Below are 18578 nucleotides of genomic sequence, written 5' to 3'. Positions count from 1 at the left end.
AAAAACTTTTTTGAGAACCAAACTATTCAGATAGTCTGTACCAAGCCTTGCCTATATACAGCCGGAAAATACCTAGAATTCTTTATTCACTAACAAATTATCACACATGCATGCTGCTCAGAGAATGTGTGTAAGATAGTGGTTAAAAGCACAGGCTCTGAAGCCGTACTACCTGAATTTGTTTCCTTTCTGTGCCACTTTTCTATCTCTGTAACTTTTGTCAAGTGCCACCCTGTCCCTACCTTTCGCCTGTAAACTGATGAGTAGAGCTTACTTCACAGGATGCTGTGAGGATGTTGTACAGCATTTATTACTTGGTTTTAATTTCAAGTAGTTTTATATCTAAAATTTTATCTCCCATAACCAGGGAGAGCTTCTATTCTCTGCCTCCATGGCACCCTGCACCACCCCCACCATAGTGTATGTTACTGTGCAGTATCTATTTACTTGCCTCTCCCACCTCCATTAAACTGTAAGCTTCATGAGGACAAAATGTGTGCCTATCTTACCATCATAATTGCTTCAATGCCTAGCACATAGTTTGTACTCAGTAAATATTTATTGGATGAATGTTAAATAAAATGTAATAAAACAAATATCATGAATATTATTCATCTGTAGAATTTTTGCTTCAATTAAGTTACTTTCCTGGTATTAGCAGAGGCTGGCATGCAATGAATTATATCAACTTCTTTGCATTGACTTCTGCCTAGAATGAACCACCCTCAGATACCCACAGGCTCACCCCTCATTCCTTCAGATCTTTATTCAAATATTACCTTCTCAGTGTTTCCTATCCTGATTGCCTCATTTAAAACTGCATTTCTATCCCTTCTCTGTTCTGTTTTATTTTTGTATGGCATTTATGACAATCTAGCCCTCTATATATTTTAGTTATTTGATGTATTTATGATCGTTGTTGGCCTCACTTACTCCACACCAGAATGTAAGCTTTGTCAGTATTGCTCACTGGTACATCCCTAGCACCTGGACCAGTGCCTGGCACAAAGTAGATAGGAACTTTAGCAAATACTTGTTGACTTAATTAATAAATGCAATGCATTGGGGAAGCCAACTTGGAAATAACTGGAAGCAAAATTACTATTCAAGGATAGTCAGCAGAGAATTTGAAACAAAAAACTTCAGGCTTCGTCTTGAGATCAATGATTTATGGTTTTTTACTTCTACAGGTGCATTCTTCAACCGCCCTGAGCCCTTTAACCCAGCCTCCGAATTCTGAAAATCATTCTTACCAAAATATTCTTCCAAGGGTTATTCCGAGGACTGTATTGCAATTTTTATAAAATAATATATGTCTGAGACTTTATTTTTTGAGTTATATAAGATTCTAGTGTTAGAAGCACTTTTTAAAATGGTTAAACCCTAATGCAAACTGCTTCTTTAAATACATGGATATGAACTTTCCATAGAACACAAATACAAGATCTCTGCGAGGTTTTAATTAAGAATAATTAAAATATCTCTATTAAAATATGTTTCATTCTACCGGCTTAGTAGGGGTTTTTATTTCAATAAAAAGTTTTATTTTTTTTACATGTTAACAGCATAAAACACAACATTGTGCTAGTACCATCAGGGAAGATGTGGTATGCTGAAGTGGTAAGAAACAATGTGATTTATAAATTAATTCCCTGCATTACTTTTGTTAAAATGGTTTTTCATTAAGAATTAAACTTTCACTTTGGTGGTTTATTTGGTGGTTAATTGTTTGAATTCATTATGAGGGCATCATACAAACACAAATTAAGCAAGAAAATTATATAAGAAGTAAAGAATTGTATTGGGGCAAAATATTTTAAAAATATAAAGGCTTGGTATCATATATGAGGTGAGATTTTTATTCAGTTTGCGGTTTCTAAGATTATTTAGCTATTTGATTATGTCATAAAATGACTTACATAAGCTTAGGTTAATAAGAAAGAATGTTTAAACAACAAATTTAAAGAAGGCAAGTTATTGTTACAGGGATGGGTCAAGAGAACCAGATACTGTATGTAGTTCTCAAGTGTTTGTAAAGGGGAGAGATATAGAAAGGGTCAAAACCCAAAGGGAAAAGGAAACTAGTAATTATTAAGTCTGATGAGATGAAGCTATCCCATTTAAAAAAAAAGATTTGAGAAGAGAACAGATGGGAAGATAACTAAACACTAAATAAACCTGATGATAGACAGAGATGGATTATTATTCTTCTCAGTCGACAGGAAGATTTAACTAAATTTGTCCCCTGCCTTTTTTTTTTTTTTTTTTTTTTTTTTTTTCCGAGATAGAGTCTCGCTCTGTCGCCCAGGCTGGAGTACAGTGGTGCGATCTCGGCTCACTGCAACCTCTGGCTCCCAGGTTCAAGCGATTCTACTGCTTCGGTAGCTGGGATCACAGATGCTGCCCACTATCACGCCTGGCTAATTTTTGTATTTTTAGTAAAGACAGTGTTTCACCATGTTGACCAGTCTGATCTCGAACTCCTGACATCAGGCAATCCACCCACCACAGCCTCCCAAAGTGCTGGGATTACATGTGTGAGCCACCACGCCTGGACACTTGTCCTTTTTAAAAAGACAGTAACATGAAGACAGGAGAGCCATGTATGTGGCAGACATTGTGATATTTTTGACTCATACCAAAAAAAAAACAACAAAAAAAAACCTTCTTTCTCTTACCACTGCATTCTCCACGTTAGTCTCTCTATGACAATGGTAAAATCTAAGTATTACCAAGAATGAGTAACACTGAATTAATAACATCCCCATTCATGCTGTCATATAATACCTCAAAGAGAAAGGGATGAAGAGTGCAAGGGAGCTATTAATCTAAGTAATAGAGAAATTTAGGAGAAGATGTGATTCCATCTAATCATCAGATCCAGTAAGACATTCATGGATTGAGAAGGAGAGATCCATTAAACTAAACCTTGAAAGATGGCTAGGATTTGAAGATTCATAGAAGGGAAGAAGAATATTTCAACTAGAGTTTCAGCATGAAAGTACAGGACATGTAACATAAACATTTGTAATAGCAAAAAAGAAGGTTGACAGATACATCATTGGTGTGAATGGAGAAGGAAGAAAATAAAAGTTGTAAGTGTGAATGAGATGACAGGGGACAGGCTAAGGAGTTCATCATGGTTTTTTTGTTTTGTTTTGTTTTCTCTATATATACTTTAAGTTCTGGGGTATATGTGCAGAACATGCATGTTACGTAGGTATACACGTGCCATGGTGGTTTGCTGTACCCATCAACCCGTCATCTACATTAGATATTTCTCCTAATGCTGTCCCTTCCCTAGCCCCACACCCCCCAACAGGCCCCAGTGTGTGATGTTTCCCTCCGTGTGTCTATGTGTTCTTATTGTTTGGCTCCCATTTATGAGTGAGAACATGCACTATTTGGTTTCTGTCCTTGTGTTACTTTGCAGAGAATGATGGCTTCCAGCTTCATCCATGTCCCTGCAAAGGACATGAACTCATCCTTTTTTATGGCTGCATAGTATTCCGTGGTGTATATGTGCCACATTTTCTTTATCCAGTCTATCATTGATGAGTATTTGAGTTGGTTCCAAGTCTTTGCTATTGTGAATAGTGCTGCAATAAACATACATGTGTGTGTGTCTTTATAGTAGAATGATTTATAATCCTTTGGGTATATACCCAGTAATGGGATTGCTGGGTCATATGGTATTTCTGGTTCTACATCCTTGAGGAATCACCACACTGTGACCCACAATGGTTGAACTAATTTACACTCCATCAAAGTGTAAAAGCATTCTTTTTTCTCCACATCCTCTCCAGCATCTGTTGATTCCTGACTTTTTAATAATCACCATTCTAACTGGGATGAGATGGTATCTCATTGTGGTTTTGATGTGCATTTGTCCAATGACCAGTGATGATGAGCTTTTTTTTCATATGTTTGTTGGCCATATAAATGTCTTTTTTTGAGAAGTGTCTGTTCATATCCTTTGCCCACTTTTGGATGGAGTTGTTTGTTTTTTTCCTTATAAATTTGTTTAAGCTCCTTGTAAATTCTGGATATTGGCCCTTTGTCAGATGGATAGATTGCAAAAATTTTCTCCCATTCTATAGGTTGCCTTTCACTCTGATGATAGTTTCTTTTGCTGTGCAGAAGCTCTTTAGTTCAATTACATCCCATTTGTCAGTTTTGGCTTTTGTTTGCCATTGCTTTTGGTGTTTTAGTCATGAAGTCTTTGCCCATGCCTATGTCCTGAATGGTATTGCCTAGGTTTTCTCCTAGGGTTTTTATGGTTTTAGGTTTTTACATTTAAGTCTTTAATCCATCCAGAGTTAATTTTTGTGTAAGGTATAATGAAGGGGTCCAGTTTCAGTTTTCTACATATGGCTAGCCAGTTTTCCCAACACCATTTATTAAATAGGGAATCCTTTCCCCATTGCTTGTTTTTGTCAGGTTTGTCAAAGATCAGATGGTTGTAGATGTGTGGTGTTCTTTCGGAGGCCTCTGTTCTGTTCCATTGGTCTATATAACCAGGAATTCTGCTTTTTGGAATTTTCAGCATTTTTGTGCTGATTTTTCCTCATCTTCATAGATTTATCTACCTTTGGTCTTTGATACTGGTGACCTTCGGATGGGGTTTTTGTGTGGACATTCTTTTAGTTGATGTTGATGCTATTTCTTTCTGTTTGTTAGTTTTCTTTCAGTCAGGCCCCTCTACTGGAGGTCCACTCCAGACTCTCTTTGCCTGGATATCACCAGCAGAGGCTGCAGAACAACAAAGATTGATGTCTGTTCTTTCCTCTGGAAGCTTCGTCCCAGAGGGGTACCTGCCAGATGCCAGCCAGAGCTCTCCTGTATGAGGTATCTGTCAACCTCTGCTGGGAGGTGTCAACCTCTGCTGGGAGGTATCTCCCAGTCAGGAGGCATGGGGTTCAGGGACCCACTTGAGGAGGCAGTCTGTCCCTTAGCAGAGCTTGAGCACGGTGCTGAGCTCTGCTGCTCTCTTCATAGCCAGCAGGCAGGAACATTTAAGTCTGCTGAAGCTACACCCACAGCTGCCCCTTCCCCCAGGTGCTCTGTCCCAGGGAGATGGGAGTTTTATCTATAAACCCCTAACTGGGGCTGCTGCCTTTCTTTTAGAGATGCCCTGCCCAAAGAGGAGGGATCTAGAGAGGCAGTCTGGCTATAGTGGCTTTGCTGAGCTGTGGTGGGCTCCGCCCAGTTCAAACTTCCAATGGCTTTGTTTACACTGTGAGGGGAAATCTGCCTACTCAAGCCTCAGTAATAGTGGAAACCCCTCCCTCCACCAAACTCAAGCATCCCAGGTCAACTTCAGACTACTGTGCTGGCATCAAGAATTTCAAGTCAGTGGATCTTAGCTTGCTGGACTCCATGGGGGTGGAATCCTCTGAGCTAGACCATTTGGCTCCCTGGCTTCAGCCCCGTTTCCAGGGGAGTAAACAGTTCTGTCTCACTGGTGTTCCAAGTATTACTGGGGTATGAAAGAAAACTCCTGCAACTAGCTTGGTGTCTGCCCAAACGGTTGTCTAGTTTTGTGCTTGAAACCTAGGGCCCTGGTGGTGTAGGCACCTGAGGAAATCTCCTGGTCTACAGGATGCAAAGACAGTGGGAAATGCGTAGTATCTGGACTGGAATGCACAGTCCCTTAAGACACAGTCCTTCATGGCTTCCCTTAGCTACGGGAGGGAGTTCCCCAACCCCTTGCACTTCCTGGGTAAGGTGCCACCCTACCCTGCTTCTGCTCGCCCTCTGTGGGCTGCAACCACTGTCTAACCAGTCCCAGTGAGATGAGCTGGGTACCTCAGTTGGAAATGCATAAATCACCTGCCTTCTGTGTTGATCTCGCTGGGAGCTGCTAACCAGAGCTGTTCCTATTCGGGCATCTTGCCCAGATCCCCACTTTTTCGTTTTTTTTTTAATATTACATTTTTAAAGATCTTGCTTCATCTTAAAATTTTCTCATACTAGACATGTTTCCTGCATGGTTTGTCTCCCTAGTCATTGTCCACAGAACTCTGAGAAGCTGTAGGAATACACAGACGCAGACTCAGCATCATCTCCCACGTTGTGGAAAGGGATTGTACCTCAAGGGGCAGGGCCCTATGCTCCCTTATGCCTGTTGAACAGAGCCTGGAGGGAGTGAACTCCCAGGATATCCACACTGGACCATATTTTTTTTAGGCCAAAGGATTAAAAAATTTTGGAGGAAAGAACTATCTGAGCTACATTTCAGAAAAATGGATCTAGCAGCTATGAGTAAAATATATTGCTGATAAAGGCTGAAGATAGGGAAAATGCAGTTAGAAGTTCATTATTATAGTCCCTACAAGAGGCAGTGATGCCTGAATGTTGGCAATGAGAGTGAAAGTGAAGAGAGGTATAGAATCCAAAGACATACAGATATAAAATCAATGTGACTTGGCCATGAGAGTCAACGTAAGTTTTTCTTCAAATGGGACAATCAGTTTGTTAGTAGAATCTCTGCAAGAATGATAGAACACAGGATAGGAAAGCCTCTATGGAAGTTTGGGAAAGACTGTGCATGCAGCATGCCTACATGTCAGTTCTGTGGTAGAACTGAGAATAGCTTTCTGACACTGGACGTTGGAATAGTTGATGGAGAAGAAGACACAGAAATTGAGATTTCAGACTAAACTCCTTGCATTCAGACTTTATATGTTTTTAAAGTCATTGAGGATTCAATCTTGCTTCCTTCTAAGATTACTAAACCTTTAAGATGCTTTCCTCTGAAATCAAATGATTGATCTTACAGAGCAAAGTTATCTCAGAGCCATTGTAGGAAAGCAGTACTATAAATTTAGACATAGTTAAAAGAAATCATTGGACTGAATGGGGAATGGGTGAGATAAGTATAAGATGAGGCCTTGACAGTTCGTTCTCATTGGATACCACAATGGCTACATGCCAACTATACCAACTTAGTAATACATGCTACCAATTGCAATCTATGTATTGCCATAAAATATCATCCTGCTATGTTGGCACTTAACTTTTTAAATCCGTGTTTCAAGCCAACTTTCCTTTTCTTTGGAGGGTAAGCATGACTTTTATGCAGTAATAATTTTGTCTCTTCTTCCCCCTGGGAAGCAAACACATTGAAAGAAGACTGAGCTTTTAAAAGCTCTCTCAAGTAGTCTTTTTTTAATTATTATTTTGAAACTTAAGAGAAGAAAACATTAAACTGAGAAAAAAGTAAGGCTGCTATATTGACTTCTGTGAGACACTCCATTAGTAGCCCAAACTACTTCCAAGTAATGTTCAAAAAATCTTTACATTATGCAATGGCTCGGGTTTATAGCAGTTACACTTATCTATTGCTATGACAGTTATCTATAGTAAGCTATCTATTGCTATATAACAAACCATCCAAAAACTTAGTGGCTGAAAACAGCAATTATTATCTCTCATGGTTCCACGAGTTGACTTAGCTTAACTGGTAGGCTCTTGCCTGAGTTCTCTCATGTGGTTATAGTGAAATTCTGATTGGGACTGGAGTCATCTGAAACATCACTGCCCTCGACATTCAAGGTGGCTTATCCACATGTCTGGGATCAACTGGGAATTCAGCTGGCACTATCTACAGGAGCATGGCACATGACCTTTGCATGTATCTTGGGCTTCCTCCAGGATGGTCTGTGTTCTAAGAGGGAGCATCCCAGGAACGAGTAATGATGCCAAGAGTACCAGACAGAAGCTGCAAAACTTATGATCTAGTCTAAAAAGTCATGCAGCATCACTTCCACCATATTTGATGTTCAAAAAGAAAGTCATGGCCAGGCACTATGGCTGTTGCCTGTAATCCCAATACTTTGGGAGGCCAAGGCAGGTGGATCAAGTCAGGAGTTTGAGATCAGCCTGGTCAACATGGTGAAACCCTGTCTCTACTAAAAATACAAAAAAAAAAAAAAAAAGAAAAAAGAAAGAAAGAAAGTCATGAGACCATCACATTCAAGGGGACGAGGCTATGTATACATGCATTAACACTGTGAGGCATCATTCATTGGTGGGAAGAGGAGAGTACCTGTCTTTGAGGACTAGCTACTACTAGTAAAACCATAAAGCAGGATTATCAGGAGGAATTAGACCAGATCCAGTAGATGTGAGTTTTACAGAATGATATTACTGCTGCCAGTAGAGTTGATGGTCCTCATTTACCCCCTTCCTTTAGAGTAGTTAACTGTTTCATTCAATCCTGATCTCAGATTCTAAACCTCTTTTCCCAATATATTGGTTTTGTTTCTTTAAGAGTCTTCAGATCTTTTATTAGTAGACCTAATGTCTCCAAAGGTAGCATATGAAATATGTTTTATATTGTATTGTTTTGTCTTACCTCTTTGCCTCTGGGCCCTCCACAAGGGTGAGCCTAGGCAAGGTACCATTTTATTTTCAAGGTTAATTCAGCAAGCATTAATTGAGTACTCTGTCCTTGTCACAGGAGAAACATAGAAATATAGCACATCTGTAAGATGTAAATAAAACAAAAGGAGAGAAAGACCTGTATTATTAGCTAAGTTCTGTAATAAAAAGACCCCAGAAATATAGACAATATCGAAGTTTATTTCTCTCTCACATAACAGTCCAAGGTGGCAATCCAGATGGGCAGGTGGTTCTGCCTCACACAGCCAGGTTTAGGACCTTCCGTCCTGTTTCTCTGCCATCACCAAGGCAGTATTCTCATCTGCATGGTGACAGCTGAGCTGCAGATTCATCATCATTCTTGACCACAGGAAGTGGGAAGAGAGAACATGGAGGAGACATGCCCACTTCTTTAAGGTACTGGCCAGAAGTGACACAAATCAATTCTATGCTTGTTCCATTGGCAAGGACTTAGTTAAATGGCCAAACGTAAGAGGAAAGGAGCTTGGAAATGTAATGTGTTGGTGTCCATGTGCTTGATTACTATTGTTTTAGCAAGAGTTTCAGCAACAGTTAGCAGAAACCACAATAGCATGTAAACAAATCATTACAAACTAATGTGATATCTGTCACTAGAAAAACATACAAAGTGCTATGAATACACAGTAGGGAGTGGGAGTCACTAGCTTGGCTTCAGTGTTTGGGAAGGGTTTTCACAGGAAGTAAAATTTGAAATGATTCCAGAAGTAATGAATAGAGAAAAATAGGACATTCTATGCAAAAAAAAAAAAATATATATATATATATATATATATGCCCAGGTACAGAGTACAAAAGAGTGTTATGGGTTTGGGGACTAGCAAAAATTTGGTATGGCTGAGCATAGGACCCATAGAATGAGGAATTATAGAAAATGAGATCTGGAATATAGAGGGGATTATACTAAGAGGTAGCTAAGACTTTATTCTCTAGGGATGGTGGGGAGCTATCAGAAGTTTGTAAGCTTGGGACTGGCATGGTCACAGTGGTGGGGGTGGTGTGAAGAGAAGAGATAGAGCAAGAGGAGAACAGTTAGGAGTATATTACAGGGGGACATAATGGGAATTAAATCAAATAGTTATTATGGAGATGGGAGAGGAAGGAATAAATATCTAGGGAACTGAGAATACAGCTTACTTTCATGAGAAGGTTGAGGAAAAGATGAATGCTTTCTAATTTTACAGGGTGCATAATTGGTGTTGCCCTTAACAATGCAAGTACAAGAAGAGAAAACAAATTTTCTAGGGTGAGATTTTTAATTTGTTTCTAGACATAAAGAATTTTGAATATCTGCCATATATCCACATTTCTGACTAATTTCTTCTGGGTTTAAAGGTAAAAGAAAAGAGCAGAAGGTGAGTCTAAGGACTGGCTTGACTCCAGATAAATATCTTTCTTAGTTATGTGGGCAGATGTATAAGAGAATGTTGTGTCTTAGCAATATGAGAAACTAACTTGGCCTAGTCTGTGATGACAGTAAAACTTTTAACAATTCATCAGCCCTTTTAATGCCAGTTTTTTATATAATACCCTTCACTTATATTCAGCCACTCAGCACTTGCCATATGCCAGGTTCTATACTAGGTGCGAAGGACACAACCCTGACAACAAGTACAGCCTCTGCTCTTAAAAAGTAAAGACCCAAAAAATGTAAGTTAGCCATTCCAGGTCAGTGAGAGTAAAATTACGTGTGGGGAATGAGGGTGGTGGCACAGAAATTAGTGTTTTGAGTTCCAGGCAAAGACAAGAGAATATGTGGTACATTTGAAAACTGAAGAAAGTCCAGTATTGCTGGAGAATAGAGTATAAGGGTAGGACAATAAAAAGAAATGACCCTAGAGAAATAAACAGGAGCTAGGTCATGGAGAGCTGTCTTAGCCTTGTAAAAACTTGGAAAAGGGGTTCTAAGAAAGGGAATATAATATGATTAGATTTGAATTTTTCAGTGAACATTCTAGCAGTGATAAGGGTAATGGATTAAGAGAGTTACAGGACTAAAAGCAAAGCTAGTTAGATCATGATGACCTGGATGACTGGTGGAAATGGAGAAAATCATTTGATGTGAGAGATGTTTAGGAAACTCAGTGGGTCCTGAATATTGGTGGGCTCTCCTGGGTAATAGGGCAGAAGCATCAGTTTGGTGTCCAGGCTTTTCGTTTGGCCATTATATGGATGCCTATCATTAACAGAGAAAATATTTTTTGGAGAATGATGAGTTCAGTTTTGACATGCTGAGTTTGAGGTTCCTGCCAGACCTCCAAGTAGAAATGGACACTAAACTACTAAATATATTGGCTGAGACTCAAGACTGAGAGAGATTATTATATAAATATATACAATTTTTTAAAAAGAAAAGGAAGTGACTATGGAGGAGAAAGGAAAACTTTTGAAACAACTGGAAGAGAAGGAAGAGTCAACAGAGGTTTTAGTTTATTTAAGACGAAAGAGACCTGAATAATTATAAATTGTATAAACAGCTAGTCAGAATGTGAAGATGTGGAGAATTAGGCTACAGAATGGAAATGCCTTGAAGATAAGGCAGGATTTGATTGAGAGTTTAATTTGGAAGAAAATTTGCCTTTAGAAAGAAGGACCATGAGTCTAATGCTGACAGGTCTTCTGATTTGATAGTGAAAAGTTAAAGAATTCCATTCGGATTAATTTTGGTTTTGCCTAGAAGTAGGAGACCAGGTGACATGCTCAAGAGAAAGGGAAGATTGCAGTCTGAGGTTTGAAAAGAATGTAAGATAGGCTTAGATAGACAAATGAAAATATCTACATTTTTTATTTAAAAATGGCCATTCTAAAAAAAAAAATTCAAGTGATGAAATTAAAATCCCTAATCATACCACCCCTGAGAAATAACCTGTTTCTATTAATAACAGTGTGCACAGACTTCAAAATAAACAGGCTCATATGCGTATTGTCCTATAACTTGATTTTCTTTTTATTACTTTTTCCAATTATAAAAATAATACATTCTATTCACCAAAAAAAAGTACGTATTCCTATTGTAGTTTGGATATTTTTCATGTAGTCGTTTGTAGATACAACTTTCTTCTTTGTAGCAACCACATTGCATTTAATTGGTTGAATATGCCATAATTTATTTTATTGAGTCTCTATTGAAAGTTATTCATTTTTCTTCCTTTTTGGCTAATATTAACAGTATTGAAGTAAGCATCTTTACACATTTTTGCTAGTGTTTCTACAAAATAAACATGAAAACCTGAAATTTCAAGGTCAAAAGGTAAGCATGTTTGGAAAATTATAGCCAAATTGTTCTGCAAAATAGTTATACAAGTTTGCATTTATGTCTTAAGTGTCATTAATTATTTTAATCTTTGTTATTCTGCAAAAAAAGTCTCAATTAAATTTGTATTTATTTGGTAAGCAGTGAGATTGAGCATGTTTTTATATGATTATTAGTCATTTATATTTATCTCATAAATTATCAGGTCTCTCTTTTTAATTGAGTCTTTGTCATTTCTTTATTGATTAGTAGGAGTTCTTTATAAATGATGGATAACAGTCCTTATTGTATGTGGTATATTTTTGCCTAGTTGCCTTTTATCTTTTTGCTTTGCTTATGGAGTTTGTTAAGGTTTCTTTCCAAACTGAAGTTTTTAGTTTTTATGTAGCCAAGAAATGCAGTTTTTAAATAGTTTCTAGTCTTATCGGCATGCCGTGAAGTCCCTCCCCACAAATATACATATGCTCTCTTTTATTTTCTTTTACTGCCTTTATGACTTTTTAAAACTTTTAAATGGTAACATCTGGAGAGTTGTCTGGAATTGCATACTACAATGGCTGAACAATGTTGAGGGCTGTTGTAGTTGATGATGATTTGTTTGTAGGAACAACAATCTGTTAGCCAGGGACAAGCCAGTCAGCTGGGTTCATCCAACCTTGGAGTGTTCCAGGCAAGTACCTTAAATGGACAGTGCGACCTAGCAGATTAGGAAAGCACAATGAAATGTCGGACCATGGTCTTCAAGCAGTTAGGTTGAGAAGTGAAAACAAAATAAGGGCTAAGAGGAAGAAAGGAAGGGATAAATGGACTGGAAGCCCCACAAGATTTTTTTTAAGGTAAGAAAGGGAATTTAGAAAAATGGTTAAAAAGATAGGAAGTTGTGGTCAAATTAGGGGAATGTCTAAATTTATTGTTTCAGAAGAATGCTGCAGTATCCAGAATAAAACATCGAGAATGGGCAGGTGAAATGGAGTGGAAGAAAGGGTCACTGTAAATCAAGGAATCTAGCAGTCAGACTCTTGGATAGGTTATTCATGGGAATGTTGAAGACTCCCAGGATTATAGTTGGACTTGGGTAGAAAAAAGCATCTTTTGACTATCTGAGTCGTCTTCTTTCACCAACACCTTTGTCAACCTTTATTTATCTTTGAGAGATTCATCCCCAGTTACTAAAGAATAAAAAGTGAGTTTACTAAAAAATGTGAATAAAGTCAGAATCAGAATAATACCACCCTCCTCACCTCCACTTGCTTCTGGAAAAATATTTGTGTTTGGATTCTTTTTAAATATGTGATAGCAGCTAATAATATATGTAAAGCATTTAGCTTATGCCTAACACAGTCAATATATTTTTGCAGTTATCATATTAGACGGAGATGATTCATATGTGTTTTAAAATTGGTATTTGTTTAGTATTTCTTTCAAGTTTAAGATCTGGAATTTCAGCAGCCTTGGTCCAGAATAAATGATGAGGCAGCTTCAACATGAACTTGTTTCTAGAATCCCCAGAAGGGTTGGAAATACATATAAGAAGCCCACATACAAGGCCTGGGAAAACAGAAAGAGGCAAGGAAGGAGAGAAGAAACTAGAAGGAAGTTGGATTTGATAGACAAGCAAATACTGGTTATTTCTCTTTCCTCTCACCTTGACACACTTACCCATTCAGTCCCCAGGACATGAGAAACAGTAAATCCTGGTTGAAGCTCAAGCACCCTCTGGTTATTTTATAGTGAGCAAACTAACAGCTAACATTTTTTAGAACCACTAACTTGGAGAATCAGCTTTTAGAACTAGCAGTTCTTTCTTCAGTACATTTGTGGGAAATGTCATGAGGAAGACGAAGGGCTTGTGAATATTTTATAAGTTTTTAACTTTTTTTCAATGTGGAAAATACAGTGGAGATAGAAAATAATTGTACAAAGAATGTAAACAAGTAAATGGAGGAATTTAAGATTAAGTATTATCTGAGTCTTTTGTCCTGCCTTTCTTCACCCACTCAGAATAATTATTCATTATTTATGTTGTCTTTAAAAAGAGAAAACCTAAATTCTTTGCTACTAAAATTTATATTGATTTTACAAATTAAAAAAAAAAAACTGATTTAAGCCTTGAAAATAACCAGGCTATTCTATAATCTGATAGCATCTTTCCAGAGTGAAGCTCAAAATAAATTAGAAAACTTATCAGTACTCTTTAATATAGGGCATTTCTGATGAGAAATATTACAAATATGAGATCTAAAAATATGTAAGTCAGTGATGAATTAAATACTTCAGAGCCACATGACCTGAGACTTATTTCTGTTGTGTCCTCACAAGGAGGCACTTTGTAGAAATATAACTCTTTAGTTGCTACTTACACAATTTCAACTGAAGTTCTAAGTTAGAAAGTGTAAAAGCAATGATCCTCACTATAACACTTCAATGTACAGCAATATTGCAAGAAATATAAATGCTGCAAACTGGTTTGTTAAGATTAGATAGTTAAAGATCATGAGAATGCTACCGTTTACCCACTCTTTAGTCTGTGGTCATTTGTTTTTAATTTTTACCTATATGAGTTGGTTGCTAACTAGGATATTTTTTAGTATGAATGATGCAAACATCTGTGTTAGGTACTACCAGAAATTCAAAAAGGTAATAAAAAGAACTGTATTCGCCAAAGGACTATGTGACTGGATCTCTTAAAAGCAGATTCAAATAAGAACTCAATCGTACTAACTTTGAATTATGTTTTTAAATTTTTTGCTATTTGTCTGAATCCTGACAAAATGTATACTGAGGGTAGCTAAACGTACTTGTCTATACAGGTACATCTGCACTTCATTGATTTATTTCTCCATTTAGCATGTGTTTATTGAGCGTATGTTATGTGCTTGAAACAGGAGATAAGTAGTAAACAAGACAAATGAAGAAGAAGAATGTGATGATGATGTTGATAATCATAACAGCTAGGCTGTATTGAGTGCTCCCTATGTGTCAGGTATTTATGTGGATTAATCCTCATGGTAACTATGTGAGGCAGATTCTATTATCATTCCATTTTGCAGGTGAGGGAAGGGAATAGATTTAGAGAGATCTAACAGCTAGGAAATAGTGCAGCCAGAACTCAAACACTGCCATTCTGACTCCCAGGGCCAGATTCCTAACTAATAAAAGGCAATATATTCATTTTCCTCATGGAACATATTTTCCAGCTATCTGTTTATTTAACAAATATTTATCGAGTGTCAGGCACAGTCCTAGGCCCTGAGTTACAGAGATAAAGAGTTTGACAGGGTCATTGCTATCATGGCTTATACCTTCCAGAGCCTCTAATAGAGGTTTTGTAAAAAGGGAGAAAGTATGCACATATTAATGCAAGTACTAGACATAATTAAAGTAATTAATAACATTCGCAAGAATTACTAAACTAGTGGAATATATTACAGTTTCTTTAAAAATACATACTGTAGATTTAGAAAGGGCAATGTTATTTTTATATCTTAAAAGGAATTCATTTTCATCTCTGGTTCAAAATGTGTATCTTTTTTTAAAAAATAAAACTTTTAGCCTAATCAAAATTTGTTCAAGAGCTGTTTCTTTCTTTCATTTACTAGAAGAAGAGAAATTAGGGGAAATTTTATATGTTAAAAAAAATGAGACTTTTTGCAAGGTGGGAAGTCACCAAGGCCTTGTGTTAGCTGAATTTAAATTTTATCCAAATTTCAGAATTAATATTGCAATAACAAGTGTTAGTGAGCAGCACACATTTTTTTCAATGGACAAGATAAATGGCTTGTGAGAATTGTTTTTTTAAAGTAAGACTGTATCCTAAAATTAAGAGACAAACTGTTTAGTACTTTGATGTTTTATCAAATTCATATGTTAATTATAACAGGTAATATTTTAGAATATTTGTTACTGAGTCATCCTCCTAATGTAAGCCTTCTGCATTGGGATAAAAAATCTCATTTTGAATTAAAGCTATTCCTTTATGTGAAAGAAGCTGAAACCATTTAAGAGCATTTAAATGAAGAAAACATCAAATAATGGAATTTCAGTGTTTACCAAATATTTCACTTATTTTCTACATTAGGATATATCAGAAATCAAAGTTGAAAACTCTTGCCTGAGCAGTTGACATTTGGAAAAATTAGTTAATATTTTTGTAAACCACTCTGTATTTAGTTTGTGAATGATCATTTGGGCTACTGGTTTGAATTCCTCTCTTTTCTTGTAATTTTTACTTTGTCATCAGTAGTCTTGTCATTACTGTCATTTAAAAGGATGCTACTAAGTACAAAAGAATGTGCTAAATTCTGGGATGCAAGGCTTGTGCCTGGCCTCAGTGAACTTACGCAATGTGACCAAAAGGGGCAGAAAATATATGCTTAAAAGAAAAATAGCAATAAAAAACATATCAATTTTACAAAATGTGGTTCAGGTAACTAGCTTAGAGTTTGCATACTATGCTAATTTGTTGAGAAGACAGAGCCCAAACTAGGTTTTATCAGAGAAGTAACAGGTAATTTTGTGGAGAGGGGAAGGCATTATAGGCACAGAAAAGGAGTGGGTAGGCTCTAAGGCAGAGCATCTAAACTCAGCAGCATTGTGGCTGGAGTTTGTGTAGAAATTGTGAGAGAAAAAGTTACAGAGAAATTTACAAGCAGCATCTCTAGAGGGTCTAAAGAGTTTTAACTTTAATTTATAGGCCACATAGAGTCGCTGGAGGTTTTTGAACAGGGAAATTTGATGAAAGTAACTCTTTAGGGGGATTATCTTGCCAGTGCATGTGTAGGTCGGGTTGTTTCAGAAGACCAGTTAGAATATTACAACAGTCTGGAGCTAGTGTTTTCCAAACTATACAACTGGGAATAGTAATTCTGAGAGCTCAAGAGAGTAATAAAAGCTCCTATTTGGGGGATTTTTTTTTTTCTTGATTGGAAAAAAAAGAAACACTGCATATAAAATCTTCCTCTTGGAGATACACTGCACATTAACACATTAAAGTCCTATGCCAAAGAAACCCATAATTTCACAAACTCATTTGCAGATAAAAGGCTTTGTTCATTGTGTACCTATTCATAAACACATCACTGTGTTCCAATGAATCACTGGAAAATTTGATATTATCAATTACCTACTTATTTATAAATCTATCTAAGAAACAATAGAGGAGAGGAAACGATAATATTTAAAACTTTATTAGAAAGAGACCGAGACATCATTTAGTCCAGACCCTATCTTTAATCTTGGTAATCAGAAACTGAATGTCACCTTTGACTTTGACACTTTTCTGGTCAAATTAAGCAGTGCCTTTAATGATATTTGTTTACCAATCCTCTTTTCCTCATGAGACCATAAAATACCCAATAATAAGATTAACCTTTGTCTTACCATCATTGTAATCTCTAAATCTGACTCATAGTAGGTGGTAAAAAAATACTTGTTGACTTGAAAGCGATGAGAAAACTGAAGATTTTGTGACATACCTGTAATTACATGGATGATAGCAGGATACATTGAAAATAAATGAATTCCAAGAATTATGTTTAAAATTTTAGCTATGGGAGTGAGAAGAAACTTGAAGACAAGATTCCTGGTATATTCCAGACATAACTCTAAAACTAACTAGCAATTACGATCAAATCACTTAACTTCTCTGAGACAGTTTCTTCCAGTTACAATTCCAAAATATTGGTGGAATCTCCACTTTTTATTATGACAAATAATGAAAAATTAACTAGATGTTGTTATTTACATTGGAAATATATTCTTATAAGAGACCACCTTTAAATACACAAGAGATTAAGTATTTACTTCTTTATATTTGTACTTATACAGTATTCCTGAATGTCACAACTTTTTGTTTTCTTATTTTCCTCTTCTTTTCAGGCCTATCAAAGATAATGGAATCTTTAAAAGTGTGTCGATGTGTATCCTTATGTAATATTAGGATTGAAATTTTTAAATCTTAAAATGTGAAAGCTCCAGTTGTCAGAAGATCATAAGTCTTTACTTTTAAGGACTGTTAAAAATCACCTTCTGTGAGATCTCAGCTTTGGGATTTTTTTTTTGACATTTCAAGACTTAAATTTGAAAGTGTAGAATCTCTATAAATACAACATTACCACAAGCCCAAAAAAGTCAAGAAATGCAAAAGGTTAGATTCTTACTAACTCCTCTCCCACATTATGCTCTAAATTGAGTTATGTATCTTAGAGTTAAATACGTAATCAGGAATACTTTATATGAAATACAGTTTAAGTTATGACATATTAAGTTTTTCTCTTTGAATTTTGGAGAATAAAATTGTGTATGTAAATCATGCAATATCACATTTTTTGCATGTGCCCTTAAGGCTTTTTTATGTTTTCTTCACATAGTCCCCTCATTTACAACTTTATCTTGCTGTGGACTAACCATATGGGAAATCCACTATTTTAAACTTAAGCTATTTTTGTGGTGTTACTGCATAAGAAAATGCCTTTAGAGTAGAAAAATCATATATTTTTTAACCAGATTATATAAATAAAAATTAATGTTTGTCTAGTGGTCATTTCTTAGTTCAATTCGAAGTATATAATTTTTAATTTGTAAATATTTCAAGAAAGTCTCCATTGCCATGGCCAAGTGAAAAACTGAAGATAATAAAGGAGAAGTGCTGTGAGACCTGGACATTTTCAACGTGTTGAAGATTTAAAATTATGTGTAATTTACATGAGACATATAAATGAAAGGATAGACTTCACTAAGTTTTTTTTTTTTTTTTTGCTTTAAAAATAGGGTGTTTCTCTCCTGCAGCAGCATCTCACATCTCATACATATGTGCATATTTAGTTTTCTATGTAGCATTCAGTCCCAAGAACACTAATTATAATTTCAAATTATCAGTAAGATATAGGCTTAAAGTACAGTA

The 18578-nt window shown here is 36.4% G+C and overlaps 1 protein-coding gene and 1 non-coding gene across 14 annotated transcripts in view; one reads left to right on the top strand and one right to left on the bottom strand.

Moving 5' to 3' along the window:
- ARB2A (ARB2 cotranscriptional regulator A) overlaps positions 1 to 18578 on the top strand; it is a 508497-nt gene that overhangs the window by 412277 nt on the left and 77642 nt on the right. For 8 of the 13 annotated variants that reach the window (XM_064376137.1, XM_064376140.1, XM_064376128.1 and 5 more), the window contains one exon: positions 4681 to 4871. The exons of 3 other annotated variants lie outside the window; for them this stretch is intronic. In XM_064376137.1, coding sequence (XP_064232207.1) covers positions 4681 to 4847 — 167 coding nt within the window. In that variant the 3' untranslated portion in view covers positions 4848 to 4871. Of the gene's footprint in view, positions 1 to 1190; positions 1714 to 4680; positions 4872 to 17554; positions 17653 to 18578 lie in introns of those variants that run through there. 2 more of the 13 variants (XM_064376134.1, XM_064376135.1) reach the window with 2 other exon arrangements.
- LOC135275001 (small nucleolar RNA SNORA73 family) lies at positions 5977 to 6173 on the bottom strand. The gene has a single exon (XR_010342728.1). It is a non-coding gene; the product is annotated as a small nucleolar RNA SNORA73 family (small nucleolar RNA).

Source organism: Aotus nancymaae, unplaced genomic scaffold (genome assembly GCF_030222135.1).
Source record: "Aotus nancymaae isolate 86718 unplaced genomic scaffold, 86718_ANA_hifiasm-v0.15.2.pri h1tg000014l, whole genome shotgun sequence".
NCBI lineage: Eukaryota > Metazoa > Chordata > Mammalia > Primates > Aotidae > Aotus > Aotus nancymaae.
This window is presented reverse-complemented; position numbering and strand designations above follow the sequence as displayed.